Source organism: Aphidius gifuensis, linkage group LG1 (assembly GCF_014905175.1).
Source record: "Aphidius gifuensis isolate YNYX2018 linkage group LG1, ASM1490517v1, whole genome shotgun sequence".
Taxonomy (NCBI): Eukaryota; Metazoa; Arthropoda; class Insecta; order Hymenoptera; family Braconidae; genus Aphidius; species Aphidius gifuensis.
In genome coordinates, this window is record NC_057788.1 from 24,345,660 (window position 1) to 24,367,546 (window position 21,887).

General features: G+C 25.7%; 6 protein-coding genes across 7 annotated transcripts; 4 read left to right on the forward strand and 2 right to left on the reverse strand.

Moving 5' to 3' along the window:
• Nucleotides 1-5,506: 5,506 nt before the first annotated feature.
• Nucleotides 5,507-11,160, forward strand: LOC122855264 (transport and Golgi organization protein 1). The gene is made up of 9 exons (XM_044156493.1): nt 5,507-5,712; nt 5,909-6,042; nt 6,122-7,307; nt 7,396-8,192; nt 8,279-8,356; nt 8,426-8,650; nt 8,839-9,670; nt 9,831-10,322; nt 10,833-11,160. Exons 1-9 carry the CDS (start codon nt 5,586-5,588, stop codon nt 10,889-10,891), a joined length of 3,930 nt encoding a protein of 1,309 aa, XP_044012428.1. The 5' UTR covers nt 5,507-5,585; the 3' UTR covers nt 10,892-11,160.
• Nucleotides 11,161-11,208: 48 nt separating this feature from the next.
• LOC122855901 (syntaxin-5) lies at nt 11,209-12,863 on the reverse strand. The gene is made up of 2 exons (XM_044157590.1): nt 12,022-12,863; nt 11,209-11,932 (listed from the first exon to the last, which is right to left on the reverse strand). Exons 1-2 carry the CDS (start codon nt 12,637-12,639, stop codon nt 11,447-11,449), a joined length of 1,104 nt encoding a protein of 367 aa, XP_044013525.1. The 5' UTR covers nt 12,640-12,863; the 3' UTR covers nt 11,209-11,446.
• Nucleotides 12,864-13,086: 223 nt separating this feature from the next.
• LOC122855639 (KIF-binding protein-like) lies at nt 13,087-15,338 on the forward strand. Of its 2 annotated transcripts, none has more exons than XM_044157172.1 (4): nt 13,087-13,950; nt 14,029-14,124; nt 14,194-14,799; nt 14,885-15,338. In XM_044157172.1, the coding sequence occupies exons 1-4, from the start codon at nt 13,178-13,180 to the stop codon at nt 15,180-15,182; spliced, it is 1,773 nt and encodes a 590-aa protein (XP_044013107.1). In that variant the 5' UTR covers nt 13,087-13,177; the 3' UTR covers nt 15,183-15,338. The 2 variants fall into 2 exon arrangements, with proteins under 2 accessions (XP_044013107.1, XP_044013100.1); XM_044157165.1 differs by having other exon boundaries at nt 13,108-13,950; nt 14,179-14,799; nt 14,885-15,282.
• Nucleotides 15,339-15,487: 149 nt separating this feature from the next.
• Nucleotides 15,488-16,678, forward strand: LOC122856312 (the record flags this gene model as incomplete). Its single annotated transcript, XM_044158008.1, has 3 exons — nt 15,488-15,877; nt 15,946-16,139; nt 16,235-16,678. Coding segments are annotated over 3 exons (906 nt in total), but the record flags the coding sequence as incomplete, so codon positions are not given.
• Nucleotides 16,562-17,875, reverse strand: LOC122856080. The gene is made up of 3 exons (XM_044157832.1): nt 17,629-17,875; nt 17,291-17,536; nt 16,562-17,199 (listed from the first exon to the last, which is right to left on the reverse strand). Exons 1-3 carry the CDS (start codon nt 17,635-17,637, stop codon nt 16,837-16,839), a joined length of 618 nt encoding a protein of 205 aa, XP_044013767.1. The 5' UTR covers nt 17,638-17,875; the 3' UTR covers nt 16,562-16,836.
• An 882-nt stretch (nt 17,876-18,757) lies between these two features.
• Nucleotides 18,758-20,782, forward strand: LOC122855878 (arrestin domain-containing protein 3-like). The gene is made up of 7 exons (XM_044157551.1): nt 18,758-19,185; nt 19,262-19,417; nt 19,502-19,716; nt 19,806-19,988; nt 20,071-20,291; nt 20,362-20,516; nt 20,590-20,782. Exons 1-7 carry the CDS (start codon nt 19,068-19,070, stop codon nt 20,712-20,714), a joined length of 1,173 nt encoding a protein of 390 aa, XP_044013486.1. The 5' UTR covers nt 18,758-19,067; the 3' UTR covers nt 20,715-20,782.
• Nucleotides 20,783-21,887: the final 1,105 nt, after the last annotated feature.

The window sequence follows — 21,887 nt, forward strand, 5'->3', positions numbered from 1 at the left end:
TCTTATATTTTGAGGATCGAGCGTCAGCTAGATTATGTTCTTATAACTATTTTTAAGGCACCGAATGCCTCTTCGCTTGTTCTATATTCCTGTTGAAAAACTTTAATGTTATCAATGGAATTTAAAAAATATGATCCTGTTTAAACAGCATACTTTTAATTATTTTTTCTATTTGTTTTTTAAAAAAGAAATTTTATTTTTAAAATATCAGGGAAGCAGAAAGTCTAGGAGGTAATCTAGGAATTGCATTGAATACCTCCTTGCCTGTTCTATGATCCTGTTCAAACAGCATATTTTTTTTATTATTTTTTCTATTTGTTTTTTAAAAAAGAAATTTTATTTTTAAAATATCAGGGAAGCAGGAAGTCTAGGAGGTAATCTAGGAATTGCATTGAATACCTCCTTGCCTGTTCTATGATCCTGTTCAAACAGCATATTTTTTTTATTATTTTTTCTATTTGTTTTTTAAAAAAGAAATTTTATTTTTAAAATATCAGGGAAGCAGGAAGTCTAGGAGGTGATCTAGGAATTGGATAAAATACCTCCTTGCCTGTTCTATGATCCTGTTCAAACAGCATATTTTTTTTATTATTTTTTCTATTTGTTTTTTGAAAAACAAATTTTATTTTTGAAATATCAGGGAAGCAGGAAGTCTAGGAGGTGATCTAGGAATTGGATAAAATACCTCCTTGCCTGTTCTATGATCCTGTTCAAACAGCATATTTTTTTTATTATTTTTTCTATTTGTTTTTTAAAAAAGAAATTTTATTTTTGAAATATCAGGGAAGCAGGAAGTCTAGGAGGTAATCTAGGAATTGCATTGAATACCTCCTTGCCTGTTCTATGATCCTGTTTAAACAGCATATTTTTTTAATTATTTTTTCTATTTGTTTTTTGAAAAACAAATTTTATTTTTGAAATATCAGGGAAGCAGGAAGTCTAGGAGGTGATCTAGGAATTGGATAAAATACCTCCTTGCCTGTTCTATGATCCTGTTCAAACAGCATATTTTTTTTATTATTTTTTCTATTTGTTTTTTAAAAAAGAAATTTTATTTTTAAAATATCAGGGAAGCAGGAAGTCTAGGAGGTGATCTAGGAATTGGATAAAATACCTCCTTGCCTGTTCTATGATCCTGTTCAAACAGCATATTTTTTTAATTATTTTTTCTATTTGTTTTTTAAAAAATAAATTTTATTTTTAAAATATCAGGGAAGCAGGAAGTCTAGGAGGTGATCTAGGAATTGGATAAAATACCTCCTTGCCTGTTCTATGATCCTGTTTAAACAGCATATTTTTTTAAGTATTTTTTCTATTTGTTTTTTGAAAAACAAATTTTATTTTTGAAATATCAGGGAAGCAGGAAGTCTAGGAGGTAATCTAGGAATTGCATTGAAAACCTCCTTGCCTGTTCTATGATCCTGTTCAAACAGCATATTTTTTTTATTATTTTTTCTATTTGTTTTTTAAAAAAAACAATTTTATTTTTAAAATATCAGGGAAGCAGGAAGTCTAGGAGGTGATCTAGGAATTGGATAAAATACCTCCTTGCCTGTTCTATGATCCTGTTCAAACAGCATATTTTTTTTATTATTTTTTCTATTTGTTTTTTAAAAAAGAAATTTTATTTTTGAAATATCAGGGAAGCAGGAAGTCTAGGAGGTAATCTAGGAATTGCATTGAATACCTCCTTGCCTGTTCTATGATCCTGTTCAAACAGCATATTTTTTTTATTATTTTTTCTATTTGTTTTTTAAAAAAGAAATTTTATTTTTGAAATGGCAGGGAAGCAGGAAGTCTAGGAGGTGATCTAGGAATTGGATAAAATACCTCCTTGCCTGTTCTATGATCCTGTTCAAATAGATTATTTTTTCTATTTGTTTTTTAAAAAAGAAATTTTTTTTTTAAATGGCAGGGAAGCAGGAAGTCTAGGAGGTGATCTAGGAATTGGATAAAATACCTCCTTGCCTGTTCTATGATCCTGTTCAAATAGCATATTTTTTTTATTATTTTTTCTATTTGTTTTTTCAAAAACAAATTTTATTTTTGAAATATTAGGGAAGCAGGAAGTCTAGGAGGTGATCTAGGAATTGGGTAAAATACCTCTTTGCCTGTTCTATGATCCTGTTCAAATAGCATATTTTTTTTATTATTTTTTCTATTTGTTTTTTTAAAAAGAAATTTTCTTTTTGAAATATCAGGGAAGCAGGAAGTCTAGGAGGTAATCTAGGAATTGCATTGAATACCTCCTTGCCTGTTCTATGATCCTGTTCAAACAGCATATTTTTTTTATTATTTTTTCTATTTGTTTTTTAAAAAAAACAATTTTATTTTTAAAATATCAGGGAAGCAGGAAGTCTAGGAGGTGATCTAGGAATTGGATAAAATACCTCCTTGCCTGTTCTATGATCCTGTTCAAACAGCATATTTTTTTTATTATTTTTTCTATGTGTTTTTTGAAAAACAAATTTTATTTTTGAAATGGCAGGGAAGCAGGAAGTCTAGGAGGTAATCTAGGAATTGCATTGAATACCTCCTTGCCTGTTCTATGATCCTGTTCAAACAGCATATTTTTTTTATAATTTTTTCTATTTGTTTTTTAAAAAAGAAATTTTATTTTTGAAATATCAGGGAAGCAGGAAGTCTAGGAGGTAATCTATGAATTGTATAAAATACCTTCTTGCCTGTTCTATGATCCTGTTCAAATGGCATATTTTTTTAATTATTTTTTCTATTTGTTTTTTTAAAAACAAATTTTATTTTTGAAATAGCAGGGAAGCAGGAAGTCTAAGAGGTGATCTAGGAATTGGATAAAATACCTCCTTGCCTGTTCTATGATCCTGTTCAAATGGCATATTTTTTTATTATTTTTTCTATTTGTTATTTTGAAAACAAATTTTATTTTTGAAATGGCAGGGAAGCAGGAAGTCTAGGAGGTAATCTTGGAATTGCATTGAATACCTCCTTCCCTGTTTTATGATCCTGTTCAAACAGCCCATTTTTTTAATTATTTTTTCTATTTGTTTTTTTAAAAACAAATTTTTTTTTTGAAATGGCAGGGAAGCAGGAAGTCTAGGAGGTGATCTATGAATTGTATAAAATACCTCCTTGCCTGTTCTATGATCCTGTTCAAATAGCATATTTTTTTTATTATTTTTTCTATTTGTTTTTTTAAATACAAATTTTATTTTTGAAATATCAGGGAAGCAGGAAGTCTAGGAGGTGATCTATGAATTAAATAAAATACCTCCTTGCCTGTTCTATGATCCTGTTCAAATAGCATATTTTTTTAATTATTTTTTCTATTTGTTTTTTTAAATACAAATTTTATTTTTGAAATATCAGGGAAGCAGGAAGTCTAGGAGGTAATCTAGGAATTGCATTGAATATCTCCTTGCCTGTTCTATGATCCTGTTCAAACAGCATATTTTTTTTATTATTTTTTCTATGTGTTTTTTGAAAAACAAATTTTATTTTTGAAATAGCAGGGAAGCAGGAAGTCTAAGAGGTGATCTAGGAATTGGATAAAATACCTCCTTGCCTGTTCTATGATCCTGTTCTAACAGCATATTTTTTTTATTATTTTTTCTATTTGTTTTTTAAGAAAGAAATTTTATTTTTAAAATATCAGGGAAGCAGGAAGTCTAGGAGGTGATCTAGGAATTGGATAAAATATCTCCTTGCCTGTTCTATGATCCTGTTCAAACAGCATATTTTTTTTATTATTTTTTCTATGTGTTTTTTGAAAAACAAATTTTATTTTTGAAATGGCAGGGAAGCAGGAAGTCTAGGAGGTAATCTATAAATTGGATAAAATACCTCCTTGCCTGTTCTATGATCCTGTTCAAATAGCATATTTTTTTTATTATTTTTTCTATTTGTTTTTTGAAAAACAAATTTTATTTTTGAAATAGCAGGGAAGCAGGAAGTCTAGGAGGTAATCTAGGAATTGCATTGAATACCTCCTTGCCTGTTCTATGATCCTGTTCAAACAGCATATTTTTTTTATTATTTTTTCTATTTGTTTTTTTAAAAACAAATTTTATTTTTGAAATATCAGGGAAGCAGGAAGTCTAGGAGGTAATCTATGAATTGTATAAAATACCTTCTTGCCTGTTCTATGATCCTGTTCAAATGGCATATTTTTTTAATTATTTTTTCTATTTGTTTTTTTAAAAACAAATTTTATTTTTGAAATAGCAGGGAAGCAGGAAGTCTAAGAGGTGATCTAGGAATTGGATAAAATACCTCCTTGCCTGTTCTATGATCCTGTTCAAATGGCATATTTTTTTATTATTTTTTCTATTTGTTATTTTGAAAACAAATTTTATTTTTGAAATGGCAGGGAAGCAGGAAGTCTAGGAGGTAATCTTGGAATTGCATTGAATACCTCCTTCCCTGTTTTATGATCCTGTTCAAACAGCCCATTTTTTTAATTATTTTTTCTATTTGTTTTTTTAAAAACAAATTTTATTTTTGAAATGGCAGGGAAGCAGGAAGTCTAGGAGGTGATTTATGAATTGTATAAAATACCTCCTTGCCTGTTCTATGATCCTGTTCAAATAGCCTATTTTTTCAATTTTTTTTTCTATTTGTTTTTTTAAAAAGAAATTTTATTTTTGAAATGGCAGGGAAGCAGGAAGTCTAGGAGGTGATCTAGGAATTGGATAAAATACCTCCTTGCCTGTTCTATGATCCTGTTCAAATAGCATATTTTTTTAATTATTTTTTCTATTTGTTTTTTTAAAAACAAATTTTATTTTTGAAATAGCAGGGAAGCAGGAAGTCTAGGAGGTGATCTATAAATTGGATAAAATACCTCCTTGCCTGTTCTATGATCCTGTTCAAACAGCATATTTTTTCTATTATTTTTTCTATTTGTTTTTTCAAAAGGAACTCTATCAGGTGATCTATGAATTCAATAATATGACCTTCAAGACTTACCTCTATTTATTTATAATTCCTTAATTTCAATAAATGAATTCTAAATTTTCTAAATAAAAATTGAGGATTCGTAACAGGAATATAGAATAGGCAAAGAGGTATTTTTTGTTTTTTTAAATTTACCCCTATTTATTTATAAATCCCTAATTTTATCAAATAATTCAAAATTTTCTATAGAAAAATTGAGGATTCGTAACAGGAATATAGAATAGGCAAAGAGGTATTTTGTTTTTTTTAAGACTTACCTCTATTTATTTATAATTCCCTAATTTTATCAAATAATTTAAAAATTTTTTACAGAAAAATCGAGAATTCGTAACAGGAATATAGAATAGGCAAAGAGGTATTTTGTATTTTATTCGGCATAACTCTTTTTTCTTATGATATATATGACAGCCTTTTTTTTTATGTGTATATAATAAGGATTAGAATACAATATTTTTTTTTAATTTAAAAATTTACTCAGTCATTTCCGTTTAAAAAAGAAACTCTCGCACATGCGCCAGCGCTTGCGTAAACAAAGTTTTTATGATCACGTCAAAGGCGAATTTTTTTTGTGTTTATGTGTAAATACGTGTGTTATCGCGTGTCACTGTTCGCTTGGTAGTGATGTGGAACTCCAAAAAAATCAAACAAACATCATGGGATTATTAACAAAAATTGTACCATATTTATTATTTATAATTTTTATAATATTGTGTAATATTATTTTACCAAGTACATCAGCTATATCTGACAAAAGATTGTGTTATGATCCCCATTGTGAAGGTAATATTAATAATATGAAGCCATACACTATCTGCTCATAATCACAGATCAGCACAATTACACTTTTTTTTTTTTGTTGTCATTATTATTGTCACTATCATTATTGCTTTTATCTTTAATTTTTTCGTAAATGATAAATTGAATAATCAGTCTCAAGGATAGCTTTATATCTAATTTTTAATCATTTTTATTTTAGTTATTGTGTCAGTGGCAAGGACAGTGACACCATACTATTCAAATGATCCTGATATACTGTCATTTGATGCCAATGTTCATGTAGATGTCTTTAGTAAAAGTGCTGGAATAAGAAAAGACTTATGGGGTGTTAAGGTTTCCAAATAATCAATTATTATAATAATTATAATTTAGCAAATAATTATATATAGTTATATTTAACTTTAATTTATAGATTAATGGAAAAAGAGGATATGCACCAATAAAATTACTTCATGAAAAAAAAGTAATACAAAGAGAACTCCAACATGAAGTTGACACTGAATTATCAACAAATAATGAAATAAATAGTAATAATGATAATGAAAATAGTAAAGTTTTTCCATCATACGAAGTTATTCATGGTACAACTGTTTATGATGCTGTTGAAGATGAAACAAAAAAAAATATTAATTATGCAACACAAGTACCAAATGATACAGCAACACAAGAAACACCAGTACTTACTGTTCATCCAAATCAATTGAGTACTAGTGAGGCAACAGCATTTCAAAGTAGCTCATCAGTAGAAAATATTGATTTGGAAAATAATATAGTAACAACACCAACAAGTGTTTTAGAAGATGTTGAACAATCAACAATCAAAGAAAATTCAATAGATAATTTGATTGATAATAAACAACCAGTTGAAAAATTAGATAATGTTGAACAAGTTGAAACAGAAGAATTAAATGTTGTGATTGAAAAAAATAATACTGATGTTGGTGTTGATGATATTCAAAATGAAGATATTAATAAAGACGAAAATATTATGGTTGAAATGGAAAAAAAAAATCCTGATGATGAATTATTAGATAATAGCAAAAATGTAGAAGAAATAAATAATGATATAGTTGATAAAAAAATTGAAGAATCTGTGATAGAAATATCTGAGACATCTGAGGATATGGTTGCAAATGCATTCCAAAAAGTCTCAGCTCTTTTTGATAGTTTTACAACAACCGAAACACCTCAAATTGAACCTCAAGTTGAAATTAATGAACCAATTGATGACAATAAATTACTTGAGAATATTATTGAAGTTATAAATGTAACAACAGAAATACCTGTTCAAGAAATCATCAATGATGATACTCAAAATAATGTTGTTACTGAAATAAATAAAACTGAAGAATTTGAAAATAATAATGAATCAGTTGATGTAGCTAGTGAATTAATTGATAATAATAATAATGATAATATAATACAAGTAGCTGAAGATATTGTTAATGATAATTCAACAAGTCATGGGCAGCCTGACATCTATAAAACAGATGATTTAACAGGCCCTAGCCAAAATGTTATTGAAAGTAAATTAAACATCAATGAATTTCCAGGAAATAGAAATTTATTGAATGTTGGAGATTTAAATCAAAATGAAGGTAAAAAAAATGACATAGCTGCTTTTCCATAGCTACATTTATAACAATTTAATTATTTAAAATTTATATGGTTATTTTTTTATTATAGATGTATCAACAGAAAATATTGAAACAACAACTGAAACATATATTTCTACTCCAATTGAAGAAGTTCAACAAACTGTACAACCTACTCAAGAGTCTGAAATAAATAATGACAAAATTGTAGAGATTGAATCACCAGTTGTTGATATTGAAATACCAGTTACAGAGATGCCTACTGTAGAAGTACCAGTTACAGAATTACCTATTACAGAAGTACCTGTCACAGAAGAACCTATTACAGAAGTACCTATTACAGAAGTACCTATCACAGAAACACCGATTACACAAGTGCCTGTTATAGAAGTACCTGTCACAGAAGTACCTACTACAGAAGTGCCTGTTTTAGAAGAAATTGTAACTGAAATTCCATATCAAGATATTGATACAATTGTTAATGAAACATCTTCAATAAATGATGAAACTGAGAATATAATTTATCCGGTTGAAGAAGAAATTAAAATTAAACAACCAGAACGTTTGCCTCAACATTTTTACGGTAAACATGTTCATCCAGAACAACCAGCTGAAAAGTCACAAATAAAAAGTGAATTTACAGTTGTTGATGATGACATTGAAACAATTGATCCAATAAAATTTACAAAAAACTATTGGGAAACATTTTCATACATTGGTCTCACAGCTTTTACAACATTAATATTTTCACTTGGTTATTATTACATTGAAAATACACGTCGTGATGGACAACTTATTGCTAAAATAAATAAGTTGGAACAAAAACTTATTGTTGCTACCAAAGAATGCAGTGACATGGATGAAATTTTAAAGAAAACAACAATCAAGGTAATATTATTATTATTCTAGTTTATATAATTATACCTATATTATTGAGATAATTTTTTATAATTGTATTGTTTTTATTTATTTAGCTTGATGCTTTTGAAAGCAAATCATTTGATTCAAATGAAATTGTTGCATCGTTAAAAGCTGATTTGGAATCTGCAAATGTGAGTTTTTATTTATTTTTAATAAATAATTATTTTAAAAAAATAATAATTATTATATAATTAATATAGCAATCAAAAATTGAACTGGAAGATCAAGTAGCAGCTTTGGAAAAAGATCTTGAAGTTGCAACTGATTCTGGATTAGAGCTTGAACGAATGTTGCGTGAATTTTTAGAATCTAAAAATACTGAAAATCCAATTACAAAATCAGTTGAAGATTTACAAACACGTCTGAATGCTCAACAGGCAGCTAATGAGTCTCTCACTAATTCATTACAACTTAAAATTCAAGAGGTAATTAATAAACATTTATTTTTTTTTACTCTATCGAAAAATAAATAATTGCATGCAAATTTATTTTTCATTATTCGTTGTATTATCGCAGCATGAGTTTGATAAAATTGAGGTTTGTTAGTATTGCTAAATTATTGTAAATATCACTGTTGTTTTTAATTTTTTTTTCTTTTTGAATTTTTATTTAGAACGAGTCATTGGTCAATGATCTTGCATTAGCAACTCAAAAATGTGAACAGCTTGAGGTTGAAACAACACGATTAAATGAAGAATTAAAAAATATAAAACAAACAAAAAAAAGTGTTGAAGAAAAATTATCTCTTAAAGTTTCAAAATTAGAAGAACAAATAAAAATTTTAAATAATGAAAATACAAATAATAGAATACAACTAAATCTAAAACAAATAGAATTAGATGATGTTATTGAACAATCAAAAGCAAGTAAAACTGACTTGAAAAAATTGTTTGATTTATCAAAAATCAAAGCTGAAGCTATTCAAGTAGCTGAAGAACGAGATGAGCTCAAGATAAAATTGAGTGAAATTGAGGGAGCTCATCAATCACTCGAAGAACACATGAAAATTATAAAAGAAGAAGTTGTATCACTTGGTGAACAATGTAAATTAGCTGAAAAAGAAAAAAAAGATGCTGAAACAAAGCTAGAAGTTTTATCAAAATTCTTTAAAGAAAAAGAAGCTGAAAGACAAAAAGAAGAAGCATTGTGGCTCAATAAACAGGGAGAAGTTTCAAGTACAATTGATAGATTACATACACTCCAAAATGAAGTTCAAATTTATAAACAACAAATTGAAACACTTAAGCATGAAATTATTGATCAAGAAAAAGAATATAAACTTCAAATAACAAATCTTGAAGCAAAATCACATGAGCAATGGGTTATTGCTCGTCAAAATGAGCGTCGATTGGAAGAATCAAAAGCTGAATCAGCTCAATTACGTAATCGTTTAACAATGATGGAAAGAAATATTAATGATACTGATTCTGACATTAAAGTACATCGTAAGTTAATTTTCATTTTTAAAACATTATATTACATAATCATTATTTAAAAAACAAAAAATACCTTAAAATTTAAAAGGGAATTTATTTTTAATTATTTTTTTTTTTTGATAAAAGACAATTTAAACTTTGATGATAAATAAAAATTTCCTAAAAACAGGCATGGAAACAAATGGAGATACAACATATATGGGGGCTGATACATCAAGTTCCCCAATAATGTTTTCGGGTCCAGGAAATATACCACCACCTCCTTTTCCTTCATATTTTATGGGTCCACCATTACCACCATTTATGCCACCACTTCCTGGTATGCCACTATTTGATGTTGGTCAACGACCACCACCACTTGGTGGACGTTTATCATCACCACCTCCAATGCCACATCCTTCATCAGGAAGATATGATAATCATGGTACTCCACCACCTCCATTATCACCATCATCAAATGATTTTATGCCTTTACCACCACCATCATCATCATCATTTCATAAAAATATACATCATTCATTTGGTAATGATAGAAATCAACCTCCACATTTACCTGGTCCACCATGGGGTGATGATTTATTACCACCACTTCCTCATCCACCTCGCAACAACAGTGGTTTCCATCCTTTCCATCGGGATCAACGTAATCGTGATCATAGAGGTTTGTTTAATATTCAACAACAAAAACAACAAAAACTATCAATCATCAACTAACAAATTAATCAACATAGCTTTTCTTCTTTTTTTTTTCTTTATCTTATTGGAATTGTGACTAATGAATTTTAATACTAATATTTTATCTTGTTAATTATTTTTCTATTGATATTATTTAAATGCATGTTTTAAAACTTTTATTTCATATATCATTTGCTTGGTTTTTTTTTCTGTTAAATTTTTATTTGCATGCAAGGACGCAAACGTTTCTCAAAAGTTAGAGAATTTTGGAGCACCATGGAAGGAGGACATAATAATCCTAATGCTCATAGTAATAATAATAATACTTCTAATTAATTTTTCAACTTGTCAGGTTAATATTTTAATTTATCATTTTTGCTTTTAATAATTGATTAATCTTGTTTTAAATTTTATTTATTTGCTTGCATGTCTTGCTGATTAAATATGTTTTTTTTTTATTAAAAATTTTAATTTAATTTATTTTTTATATTCACAGATTCCCTACACTCATCTGGTGAGTCCCTTGATAAATCCCATCGCAGTTCAAATGTTTAGAACTTGCTATTATGACAAGTCTTGTATTTATATAATGATGAAAAAAAAAATTTTAAAACTATATTACAGACAATGTAAAAATTCCAATGTACAGTGAATTTTGTTTTTTTTGTTATTATTTTTTCTTTTTTAATCATGAAAAGTCATGATTATGTTTATGTTGGTTTGGTTCTATATAAATTGTGTTTTGTGAAATTGTACATTTAATTATTTAGTGAATTATTTCAATTGAAAAGAAACAAAAATTAAATTTGCGAATGAATGTAAAATCAAACGATAAAAATTTGTTACTTGTACTGTATACAATATATTGTTGCTTATAATTTAATGAATAAAATTGTAATTTATTATTAACCATTGATTACATTAAAAAAAATCTATAATATATATATATATTTTTCTGTTTTTTTTTTTATTTAATAATATTTAAACAATTAATCTTATTTATTTAAAAATGTTTTTTTTGTTTTGTTTTTTTTTTTAATAATTGAAGGAATGCAATAAACGCATATTATACAATATTGTGTCAATAATTGACATTAAAATAATAATTTTTTATGCTACAAAAACAACAAAAAATATAAAGAAAAATATAAGAACAGCAAATATTTTAATCATTAACCAACGATTATTTGTAACTGATTGAAAATATCGAAGTATTTCTGTATGAGCAGCTTCAACATTAAGCTCAGCATCTTCAATATTACTATCAATTCTTTCAACCATTTCTTCTTGTTCTTTAACCATAAATGCCAATTGTTGAAATATACCACCTAATTCAATAATTGTTGATTCAATATTTTGCATTGTTTCAGCTCTTTGTGTAACATATGAATCAGTATCATCATGTATTACTTTGTGCATTTGTAATTGTGATGACATATTATCTGGTTCAAGATCAATGCTAACTGTTTTATTTCTTGTATCTTCTTCTTGAAGTAATAATGAGCCCTGTTGACTATCCATAACACTTGGTGGTAATCTTGATGATACATAGCCCTGAGTAAATTGTTCTCTTCGATTTTGTTCCTCTCTCATATTCTAAAAATTAAAATAACACAAAGATTAAAATAATAATATAAACAATGTAATTAGTATTTCCTTTTTTTTTTTTTTCATTTAAATATTACCTCTGATCTAACTTCAAGTACACTTTTAAAATGATTTGACATATTTGCTAATTTTGATTGAAGTGCAACAACAACTGATGATGAATGTGATGCAATATGATGATGTCCATTTGATGATGTTTCTCTTTGTTTTCTTCCCAAATCTTGTAACTGTGCAATTTGTTTATTTAAACTACCCAAATCAGTTTTAATAATATTTGTTAATTCTTCAATTTCTAATTGTCTATCATCAAATATTGATTTTTTTTTAGCTAATATTGCTAATTTTTCAAGTTTAGTATATGTACTTGCAATATTTTTACCAATATTTTTAGCAATCATCATAAAATTTGAATATGTCTGTAAATTACGTGCTTGACGAGGATTTTTAGTAGCAACAGCCCTTGATACTGTTCTACCTTGCATTGTCCTAATTGCATTTGCAAATTCATTACTACGATCACGTGACGTCATGACAACTGGATATAATATATCAATTTTATCTTCTTTATCTAAATTTGTATTATCATATGTATCATTATTATTGTAATACTGTATATCAAAATTATTATTGTTGCTTGTTGTAATTATGAAGTCATTGTCATGCTCCAATAAACCACGTCTTCTCCTTGCGGGCATTGCATGCTCAATCAACTTTCTTGTTCTTATTTTACTTGAATCTTTTTGTTTTTTAATAATTAATTATTATAATATTATATTTAGAATAAATTTGTTGACAATTAGTCCAATAAACAACAACAGATTGAACGATCAACACACAAACCTATGACACTTTCACACAATATGACATTTTATTTTTTTTTTTTTATTGCGAAATTAGCCAACAACACTCTCTAATTATTATTATTATTAACAGATGGTAAATTAACAATTTGACAACACGACAACAAAAAACAAATCATCTATAGATATATAAATATTCCAAGAAGGCAAACTCATGTCATCGACGCCATTTTCGTCATCAACGCCATCTGGAATTTTTTTCATGCAAACTCATCTATCAAAAAAAAAAAAAATATACACAGCGCGAATTTGTTTTTCAAAATTCATCATTATCATCATCATTATCATTATCCATATATACACACACAACATCAAACAAAACATATTTGGTTATAAATTTTATTTTTTTATTTTTTGTAAATTATTAGTTATAATGGAGACAAAAAATTTATCTTTAGAGTCATTTTATCAAATTTTAAATAATAATTATAAAAAAATTAAAAGTTTACAAAAAACCATTGTGTCATTAAATAATAAAACACAAAATAATGATAATATACTTCAAGTTATTGATGAAAGTTTGACAATGGTAAATAAATATTCATCAGAAAATCAAGATATAATTGATTTACGTTTATCAGCAATTAGAGCAACATTGTTGTATGAAAAATCAAAACTTTTATCAAGTATTGACAAGCCAGATGAAGCTGAAAAAATATTGTCAAATACCCTGGATAATATAAACAATGATATCTCAAAAAATGAGATGATTTATATTGCTCTAAGAATGATGAATCATTATGCATATATTTTGACAAAAAAGGATAATTTTAAAGAGGCACAAATTATTCTTGAAAAAGCAGGATCCCTTTATCGTGAAGCTAAAAAATCACAAGATTATTTATCTATTTTTTATACAAGTGAAGAACTATTTTCAAGTACACCAGTATTACCAGCTGAATCTTTGTCATCATCATCAACAACATCTTCATCGTCTAGTAAACAAAATAAATTTGAACGTTTAGTTACAAATAATCTTCAGATGCTTGCTGTCATTTATAATAAACAAGGCATGACTGATAAATATTTAGAAAATCGTCATATGGTATTGAGTCGTGAGCTAGACATGGAAGAGGGTGATCCATTAAATTGGGCCCAAAAAACTGTTGATCTTGCTAAGCAACTATTTGCAAAAAATAAATTTAGGTAATTGTTTTTTTTAATTTTTTTAATATTGTGTCAATGAGCTACTGATGTTAATTATTGTATTTATTTTTTTTCAAGTGATGCAAGACATCATTTAGCAGCAGCTGAAAAAATTCTTGATAATCAAAAAGAAGTATTTAAAACAAAAAATCTATCAGATGGTTTAATTGACAGGTATGTAATTATAACATTAATAATAATATTAAATCTATAAAAAATAATTTTTAGTTTTTATTGTCGTAGTTATAATCAAGTTGTTGCTGATGTTGCAAATGGTTGGATTAAATATGGATTACATATATTTAATGTATCAAAAATGAATGCAGTTAAACATTTTTATCATAAATCAAATGAAATGTTAGAAAAAATATGGATATCACCATTTGAAAAAAATAAAAAAATTAATTTAAATGAAAATGGTGAACCAGATTTTTCATTTCATCAAGTTCATACAAGTGATTTAAAAAAACGTAATGAACAAAGACGTAAAACACTTGAAAGTATACGTGAAGAAGAAGAAGAATCTTGTTTATTTTGTCAAAAAGAAAATGATGAATTAGGTCATAAAAATAATAAAAATAATAATCATGATGTTATTAAAGATAAAAGTGAATTGTTGAGTTTTAAATTATTATTAAATTCAAAAGAACTTGAAGAAACATTGGTGACTGCTAATCCAATTGAAGATACTGAACAAGCAAGAGATCTTTTTAATTTTACCCATGAAAAATTAAAAAGTGTAAGATCATTTTACACTCTGGAGAATCATCCAATGGAGTATATTAATGCAATAATGGATCTAAGTGAACTTTATAAATATCTTGCATTTTATGAAGAGGACATTGAAAGGTATATAATTTTATCAATTAAACAATATAAAACACTTGAAAATTTACATTTATTTACTTTATATAATTTTATTTATTATATTTAGTCAATATGCTGTTCATAAACTACGTGCTGATGCTCTTGAAACACTAAGTGCTATTCTTCGTGAAGTTAGACCACATTGGTATATGGCTGTATCAGTTGAATTATTACGAGAACTTGCCGAGGTACAATTGGAAATGATGGGTTTAAATTTACGTCGTATTTATGCTGCACAAACATCTGATTCAAATCAAAGTACAATTGGATTACAAAAAATTGACGTATTAAGTAATTTGCATGAAAAATTAAAACAAGTTGGTGAAAATTTACGTAGTGATCCAAATTTTAACAATAATATTTAAATAAAAATAATAATAAATGATATAAAAAAATATATAAACCTTTTTTACATATATTTTTATAATATAAACAAAATAAAAAATGGATGTATCTATTGAAAAATATAATTTGTCAATTGAAAATATTGAAAAATTAAAAAACTGTGAAAATATTAAAAATATTGATAATAATTTAAATACAAATTGGATAAAATTATTTCCAATTGAGGTTAGTATTTTTTTATTATTATTTATAAAAAGAAAAATGTAATGAATTAATTGTAATTAATCAGGATAATAAAAATGATACTGTTGATGATGATGATAATAATAATGAAGATGTTATTGATGTTGATGAACAAAGTCAAGCTGTTGTTAATAATAATGTAACTTTAAGTCAAGAAACTGAGGAATTTTTTTTTACTCAATCTGTCAAAGCACATGATAGTCCTGCACCAGTTAAAATTAATAATGATAAATCAAAATTAACTGATACAATAAGTCGTATTGCTGAAACTTTGGAGCATAAAAATGGATCATTAGATTATACTCATGTTGTTAATTTTTGTGATGCTGATGTCATTATTATTGTTGATACATTATCAAAAGAATTGAGTCTAACTGGTGTTGATAATTTATGTAAATCTTTGTGTGATATAGAAGAGGCTCAAGCTATATATTGGATTAAAACTATTTGCTCCAATTTATTACTTCAAAAGGTAAAAATAATTTCAATTATATATTTGATAATATTGATCATTCTTTTTTTTTTTCTCTTCTTTTAAAGATTATTGATTTAGATAAAACATCAAAAGACTCAAGAATATATTCAACAATTATTGGTAAAATATTTACAAAATATCCAGATGCTGTACAAAATTTAATAATAGCTCCAATATTAAATTTTGATTTAAAAAATACTAGTGTTATTGAGGGTATTACACAATTTTATTCACAACAACAAAGATCAAATCTCATTTTGTAAGTTAAATTAATTTTGTTTCAATAATAAGACAAATTTATTTTATTTTTAGAGAATGTACTTATAATAATACATTTTGTTTTTTTTTTATTAGACTTATTTCAGATAATGTTAAAGAACTTAAAGTATGGCATATTTCTACTTTATTGCCATTATTGGCAGATATAAAAATTGAAAATAAAGATAAAGATTCATTACTTGGACTATTAGTTAACAAAGCATCTGAATTTTCAAACGACAAAAATTACAGTAAATATGTATTAAAATTTATAAAACTAAATTGTCCTTATACCGAAGAACAAAAAAGTTTATTACAAGAAATTGTTGCATTTAATAAAACAATATTTTCTTCATCAATCAAAAGAATTATTAGTAATATGTACTTTCATCGTGATTTATGGCACATTAATAACTAAATAAATAAAAGTAAACATTTATTATTTCAAACTGTTATTTTCTTTTTTACTTATTACAATTAGTTATTATAATTATAAACTTACTAGTCATAAGTTCATAGAATCACATGATTTTTTTTAAAGGCACATTATAAGTACAAATTAATTAATGTTAAAATCAGCCTCTATTTCATAAAAGATTAAATAAATAATTATTAAATATATATTAATAATTAGATAAATAATAATAGTATAAAAAAAAGAAAAAATTGAAACGTTGATATTTATATTGATCTCATCGTCAAGATGCTGATTGTTCAACATCTTCATCAACTTTTTCCGTTCCATCAAGTTGAGCTCTTAGTTTTATCATCATTGATTGTTTTTGACGTACTGCTTTTAAAAAATTTTCAAATCTTCTGGGTACTGAGTAATGCTGAAATTCTCTTGAAAAATACTTACAAGCTAGTATTTCCAATTCATCAGCCAAATCCCAACATATGCTTGATACTGCTACCAATATTCTACATTGTTCTAATAAGTTATTATCCAATACAATAAAATTATTCTCACAATCAAATTTTAATGGATCACCACGTTTTTTCCATCTACTAACATTTGATACTTTTGATACTCTTATTGCTTTACCAACTTTCCAATATGTCTAAAAAAACAAATTACATATAATAATAATTACATCAAATTTTTTTTTTTAATATTTAAAATTATTTATAGGTATGTATTGTTATTATTACCTTTACTCTTGGAAAAAATTTTCTAACTTTACCATATTTATAAGCATGTTGTAGTTTTAAAAATTCTTTTCGTGCTAATGATAATTCTTTGTATGCTTCATCTATTTGTTTATTACGCATTTGAAGTTTAACAATTGATGCCACACAATCAAGTAATGCATGTGATTGTGAACGATAACCGAGAATATAATTCATTAAATCATTTTCAAATGTTGAAAATATAAGATCATCAAATGCCTCATAAATCTAAAAAATTTTTAAAAAAATGTATTTTTATAATTTATAGGTATATTGACATATTTATTGCGAGGATTGAAAATTAATTAATTAACACTTACACCTCCCATTTTTATTTGGTATACCTAATAAATGGAATATGATAATATAATATGTGCGTTTATTTAAATTTTATAAAGAAGAATCAAATTAATAATTAAGATTTTTAAAAATTACTTTTTAGATTAAATTTGTTCTTTTATTATTCATCGCACATGTTGTACTACACAACTGTCAACTTACAATGATTGTTAAGTAAATTAAGAGGTTAGATTGACACTGGGCTTAACACTGCTTAACCACGTTGTGTCTTGAGTCTTGACAACATGGTTGACGAGAAATGAAATAATAATAATGATATTGAAAAAAAAAAAAAAAGAAAGGGAAAATAAATCCAAGGTCAATTCACCACCCAAATCAATTGCTCGCAACGGACCAACGGTTGTCAAATCATCATCATCATCATCGACATTTTTTCATGTTTACAAAAACGAAAAGAAATTGTACATAAATTATTATTCTAAATTCTATAAAAAAAAAAACTCGTTAAGAATCCACAAGGTCACTATTTATAAAAAAAAAATATTTATAAATTAAAATTTAAAAAAACACAACAGCTTTTGATTGTAAACAAAAACAATATATTATATTTAGAATAAAATTATTAAAATAATATTTATAAATAAACAAATAATAATTAAAATTTATGTGAGAAAATATATTAAATTCATTTTTATTATTGTATAATTTTAATTGTTAAATTAAATCAAAGGGTTAAATTGAGATTAAAATATGAAGACTTTAAATTGTTGGTTCAAGTGGTACAATCAATTAGTCAGTACCAATGTACCATATTAGACACGAAGAAGAAAATATTTTTGGATCCTCATTTAAATAATTGCTTATTTATTCAAAAAAAAAAAAAAAACAAGTAATCTCTCTATCTAATTTAGAAAACTTGATATTTTCTATCATCATTTAATATCATTTTGTCTTTTTCAAGATGAAATTGTTTAAATATTTTTTTTGTTATCATTTTTTGATGAGGAGTCAACAATTGTACACTTGAAGACTTGAAGATTATTGAAAAAATTATTAATAGAAAAAAAAAAAACAATTATTTATTATTTTTTGTCATTTTTAGTAGCCTTGATTTTTTTAAAAATAAAAAACTTAAAAACTAATTTATCAGTAAAATGATAATTTTAACGCCTACGGCTATATTTAAGTTGATATTTTTATATTATAGAGCTACGTGGCATATTTAATCTCAGGTATACTACGACATGTAAAATATTAGTATGATTGTAGACGAGAAAAATATTTTTACGTGTTTTTTTTATTATTTATACTTTGATAACATTTACTGTCAGCGTTGGTGTTGAAAACAATAATACATTGTGTATACATATACCCCACTGATAATTAAAAAATATTTTCAACAACTAAAAAAAAAAACTAGTGATCAGTTATAATCAACAACAGCAACAGCAACAACAACATGGGTCTATCAGAATTTAGAATTGAATTTGATAATTTACTTAAATTATATTTTCCTGGTGATATAATAACTGGATTTGTTTTTGTTGTTACCAATAATAATATTAAAAAAATACGTGGTAAATTGATTATTTTTATGTAATTTTTAAACTAAAAAAATTATAATGAAAATTAATTATTAATTGATGATTACAGATATTTCAATTCAATTTAAAGGTGTTGCAAATACACAATGGAAAGTAAATATGGCAGTGGCAAATAATCAAGGTGGATCATCAATAAGCTCAATACAAATAACAGGCAATGAAAATTATTTTTCTGTCAAGCATTCACTTCTGGGATTAACAAGTGGTATAATAAGATTTTTTAAAAAAATATAAATCAATCAATGAGTTAATAATATAAATATATCAATTTTTTTTTTTTCTAAAACAGGAAGTAGTACTGAATTAAATGCTGGTGTTCATAAATATAGATTTTCATTTACATTACCTGAAAATTTACCAAGTTCATTTGAGCATTGTTGTGGACACATACGTTACACTGCAAAAGCAATTGTTCATCGTAATACATGGCTATGTGATCATGAAGTTAAAGTACCATTTACTGTTGTATCACATTTTGATTTGAATCATTATCCTGCTGCATTGGTATATATTTTAAAGCTTTAATTATAAATTTACTTTCTTGTGATTTATTATCTATGTAATTTATTTTATTTTTTTACTATTATTATTAGGAACCATATGAGCATAAAATAAGCAAAAGTTTTTTTAGTCTTCGATGTGGAACAGCACCTTTAAAAGTTGTTACAAAAATGCCAGTCAAAGGATACGTACCAGGTCAAACAATGCTAATAACAGTTATCGTTGAAAATCATTCATGTGTTCTTATTGAAACAATTAAATTAAGTTTACAAAAGGCCAGTTAATTTATTTGTTTAAAATATCAATAATATATTATTTGATATTTATTTAATTAATATTAATTATATCATTTATTAGATTATTATTTTTCGAACAAATGAATTTCATAAAACAACAAGTCGTACACATCGTATATCAATTGAAGTTGCAAATACATATTGTGGTCCAGTTGAACCACGTGATGATGCTATTTTTGAAAAATCATTATTGATACCATCATTACCACCATCAAACTTAACACATTGTAAAATTATTGATTTAAAATATAAACTTAAAGTTGAAGCACGTACACATGGATGGTAAGTTTAAAAAATTATTAATTTATTAATATCCACCAGATTGTTTATTTTATATTTTGATTTTTAATAGGCATACAAATCTTGATGGTAGTGATGATGTTTTTATTGGTACAATTCCATTAGAAAGTTTTCAATCAAGTATTTTACCACCAGTTGATTTGATAAGTGAACCACCTGCTTATAATTCTCTTGTAACTTTATCAACTCCTGATTATTTAAATACCCGTATGTAAAAAGTTTATAAATTTTTTTTAATAGTTAAAATATGAATTATAATTTTTAATTTTATTAATTTTAGCTCCTCCATCGTATGAAGAAGCAATATGTTTATCTGGTGAACAACAAATTGAGGATAATCAAAATACTGTGGAAAATGATATAAACTTTGTACCTAGATATTTGGTTTATAATTTTACATCATAATTAAAATTAATGACTTTAAATTTTATATTAGTACTTAAGATTGATTAAATTATTTTTAATCAATATAATATTGACTTTTTTTTATTTCATTTAAAATTATATACCTATAAAGTGTATTTTAGTTTTTTTCATAATAATTTTACTTTTCGTTTGAACTAGATATCTATTTTCCATATAAAGATTAATTTTGATTTATTTTTAATCAAATCGTTGGCAAAAAAAAAAAAAAAAAAAAAAAAAACACCTCGTGACTTGGATTTGAACCATGAACTTCAGATAATTTTGCGGATTCGTTTCTTTTTTCCGAATCACCAACTAATGACCATCTATTCAGCAATTTAAAACCCGATCTGACGCGTTACCAATTACGCCACCACGAGGTATATCTAAAACATATACCTCATCGTTTATATTAATTTAAAGACCAAAAAATCAAACAATACTCTTATCACATATTAAGATTGATAAAAAATCGACAAAAAATCATGAAAACAAATTTGAAAAATACGACAAAAAATCACGATAAAAAAATCATGACAAAAATCGACGACAAAAATTTAGATTTAATCTGCAACTGAGTAGATTTCTGGTTCTAGATAGTGATTGTTTACATTACAATTCAGCTAAGAAATCTAGCTAGGTAAATCTACGATATTGACTACAATTACACATCACCAAATCTACTTGATTGTTTCTACAATTACACATCTAGCTACAAAATCTACAGTGAAAATCTACCAGCTAATTACAGCAATTATATATTGACTACAATTACCGTAAAAAATCTAGCTGATCTAGCTAAAATGATGTAGATATTACTATTATTAACTAAGATTATCTACCACTGAGTGAAAAATCTAACGGCTATATATATAAAAAATATTTACATGGAATATTAAATTTATTATTTAAAAATTTATTATGACGTGAAATCATGAAATCAATCAATCAACTGATCTTTTAAATCACATATTAACATGATAATTATTCATAATTGACATGTTGCAACTATTAATTCTCATGAAAATAATTCTATTTTTAAATAAACAAAAACATTAATTTATTAAATTTTTTTTTAATATTATCAAAAAAAAAACAATTGATCAAAATAGTATTTTAATTTTTTCAATTGATTATTAATATTATTTTTTTTTATCATTATTTAAACATATT

Coding starts and splice junctions, on each gene's coding strand:
- LOC122855264 (XM_044156493.1), top strand. CDS start 5,586: ATGGGATTATTAACAAAAATTGTACCATATTTATTATTTATAATTTTT. Junction 6,043..6,121: donor AAGACTTATGGGGTGTTAAG/GTTTCCAAATAA, acceptor TTTAATTTATAG/ATTAATGGAAAAAGAGGATA. Junction 8,651..8,838: donor TACAACTTAAAATTCAAGAG/GTAATTAATAAA, acceptor ATTTTTATTTAG/AACGAGTCATTGGTCAATGA.
- LOC122855901 (XM_044157590.1), bottom strand. CDS start 12,639: ATGCCCGCAAGGAGAAGACGTGGTTTATTGGAGCATGACAATGACTTC. Junction 11,933..12,021: donor TACTTGAAGTTAGATCAGAG/GTAATATTTAAA, acceptor TTTAATTTTTAG/AATATGAGAGAGGAACAAAA.
- LOC122855639 (XM_044157165.1), top strand. CDS start 13,178: ATGGAGACAAAAAATTTATCTTTAGAGTCATTTTATCAAATTTTAAAT. Junction 14,125..14,178: donor TCAGATGGTTTAATTGACAG/GTATGTAATTAT, acceptor AATAATTTTTAG/TTTTTATTGTCGTAGTTATA. Junction 14,800..14,884: donor TATGAAGAGGACATTGAAAG/GTATATAATTTT, acceptor TATTATATTTAG/TCAATATGCTGTTCATAAAC.
- LOC122856080 (XM_044157832.1), bottom strand. Junction 17,200..17,290: donor AATTTTTTCCAAGAGTAAAG/GTAATAATAACA, acceptor TTGTTTTTTTAG/ACATATTGGAAAGTTGGTAA.
- LOC122855878 (XM_044157551.1), top strand. CDS start 19,068: ATGGGTCTATCAGAATTTAGAATTGAATTTGATAATTTACTTAAATTA. Junction 19,186..19,261: donor TAATATTAAAAAAATACGTG/GTAAATTGATTA, acceptor TGATGATTACAG/ATATTTCAATTCAATTTAAA. Junction 19,717..19,805: donor ATCATTATCCTGCTGCATTG/GTATATATTTTA, acceptor TATTATTATTAG/GAACCATATGAGCATAAAAT.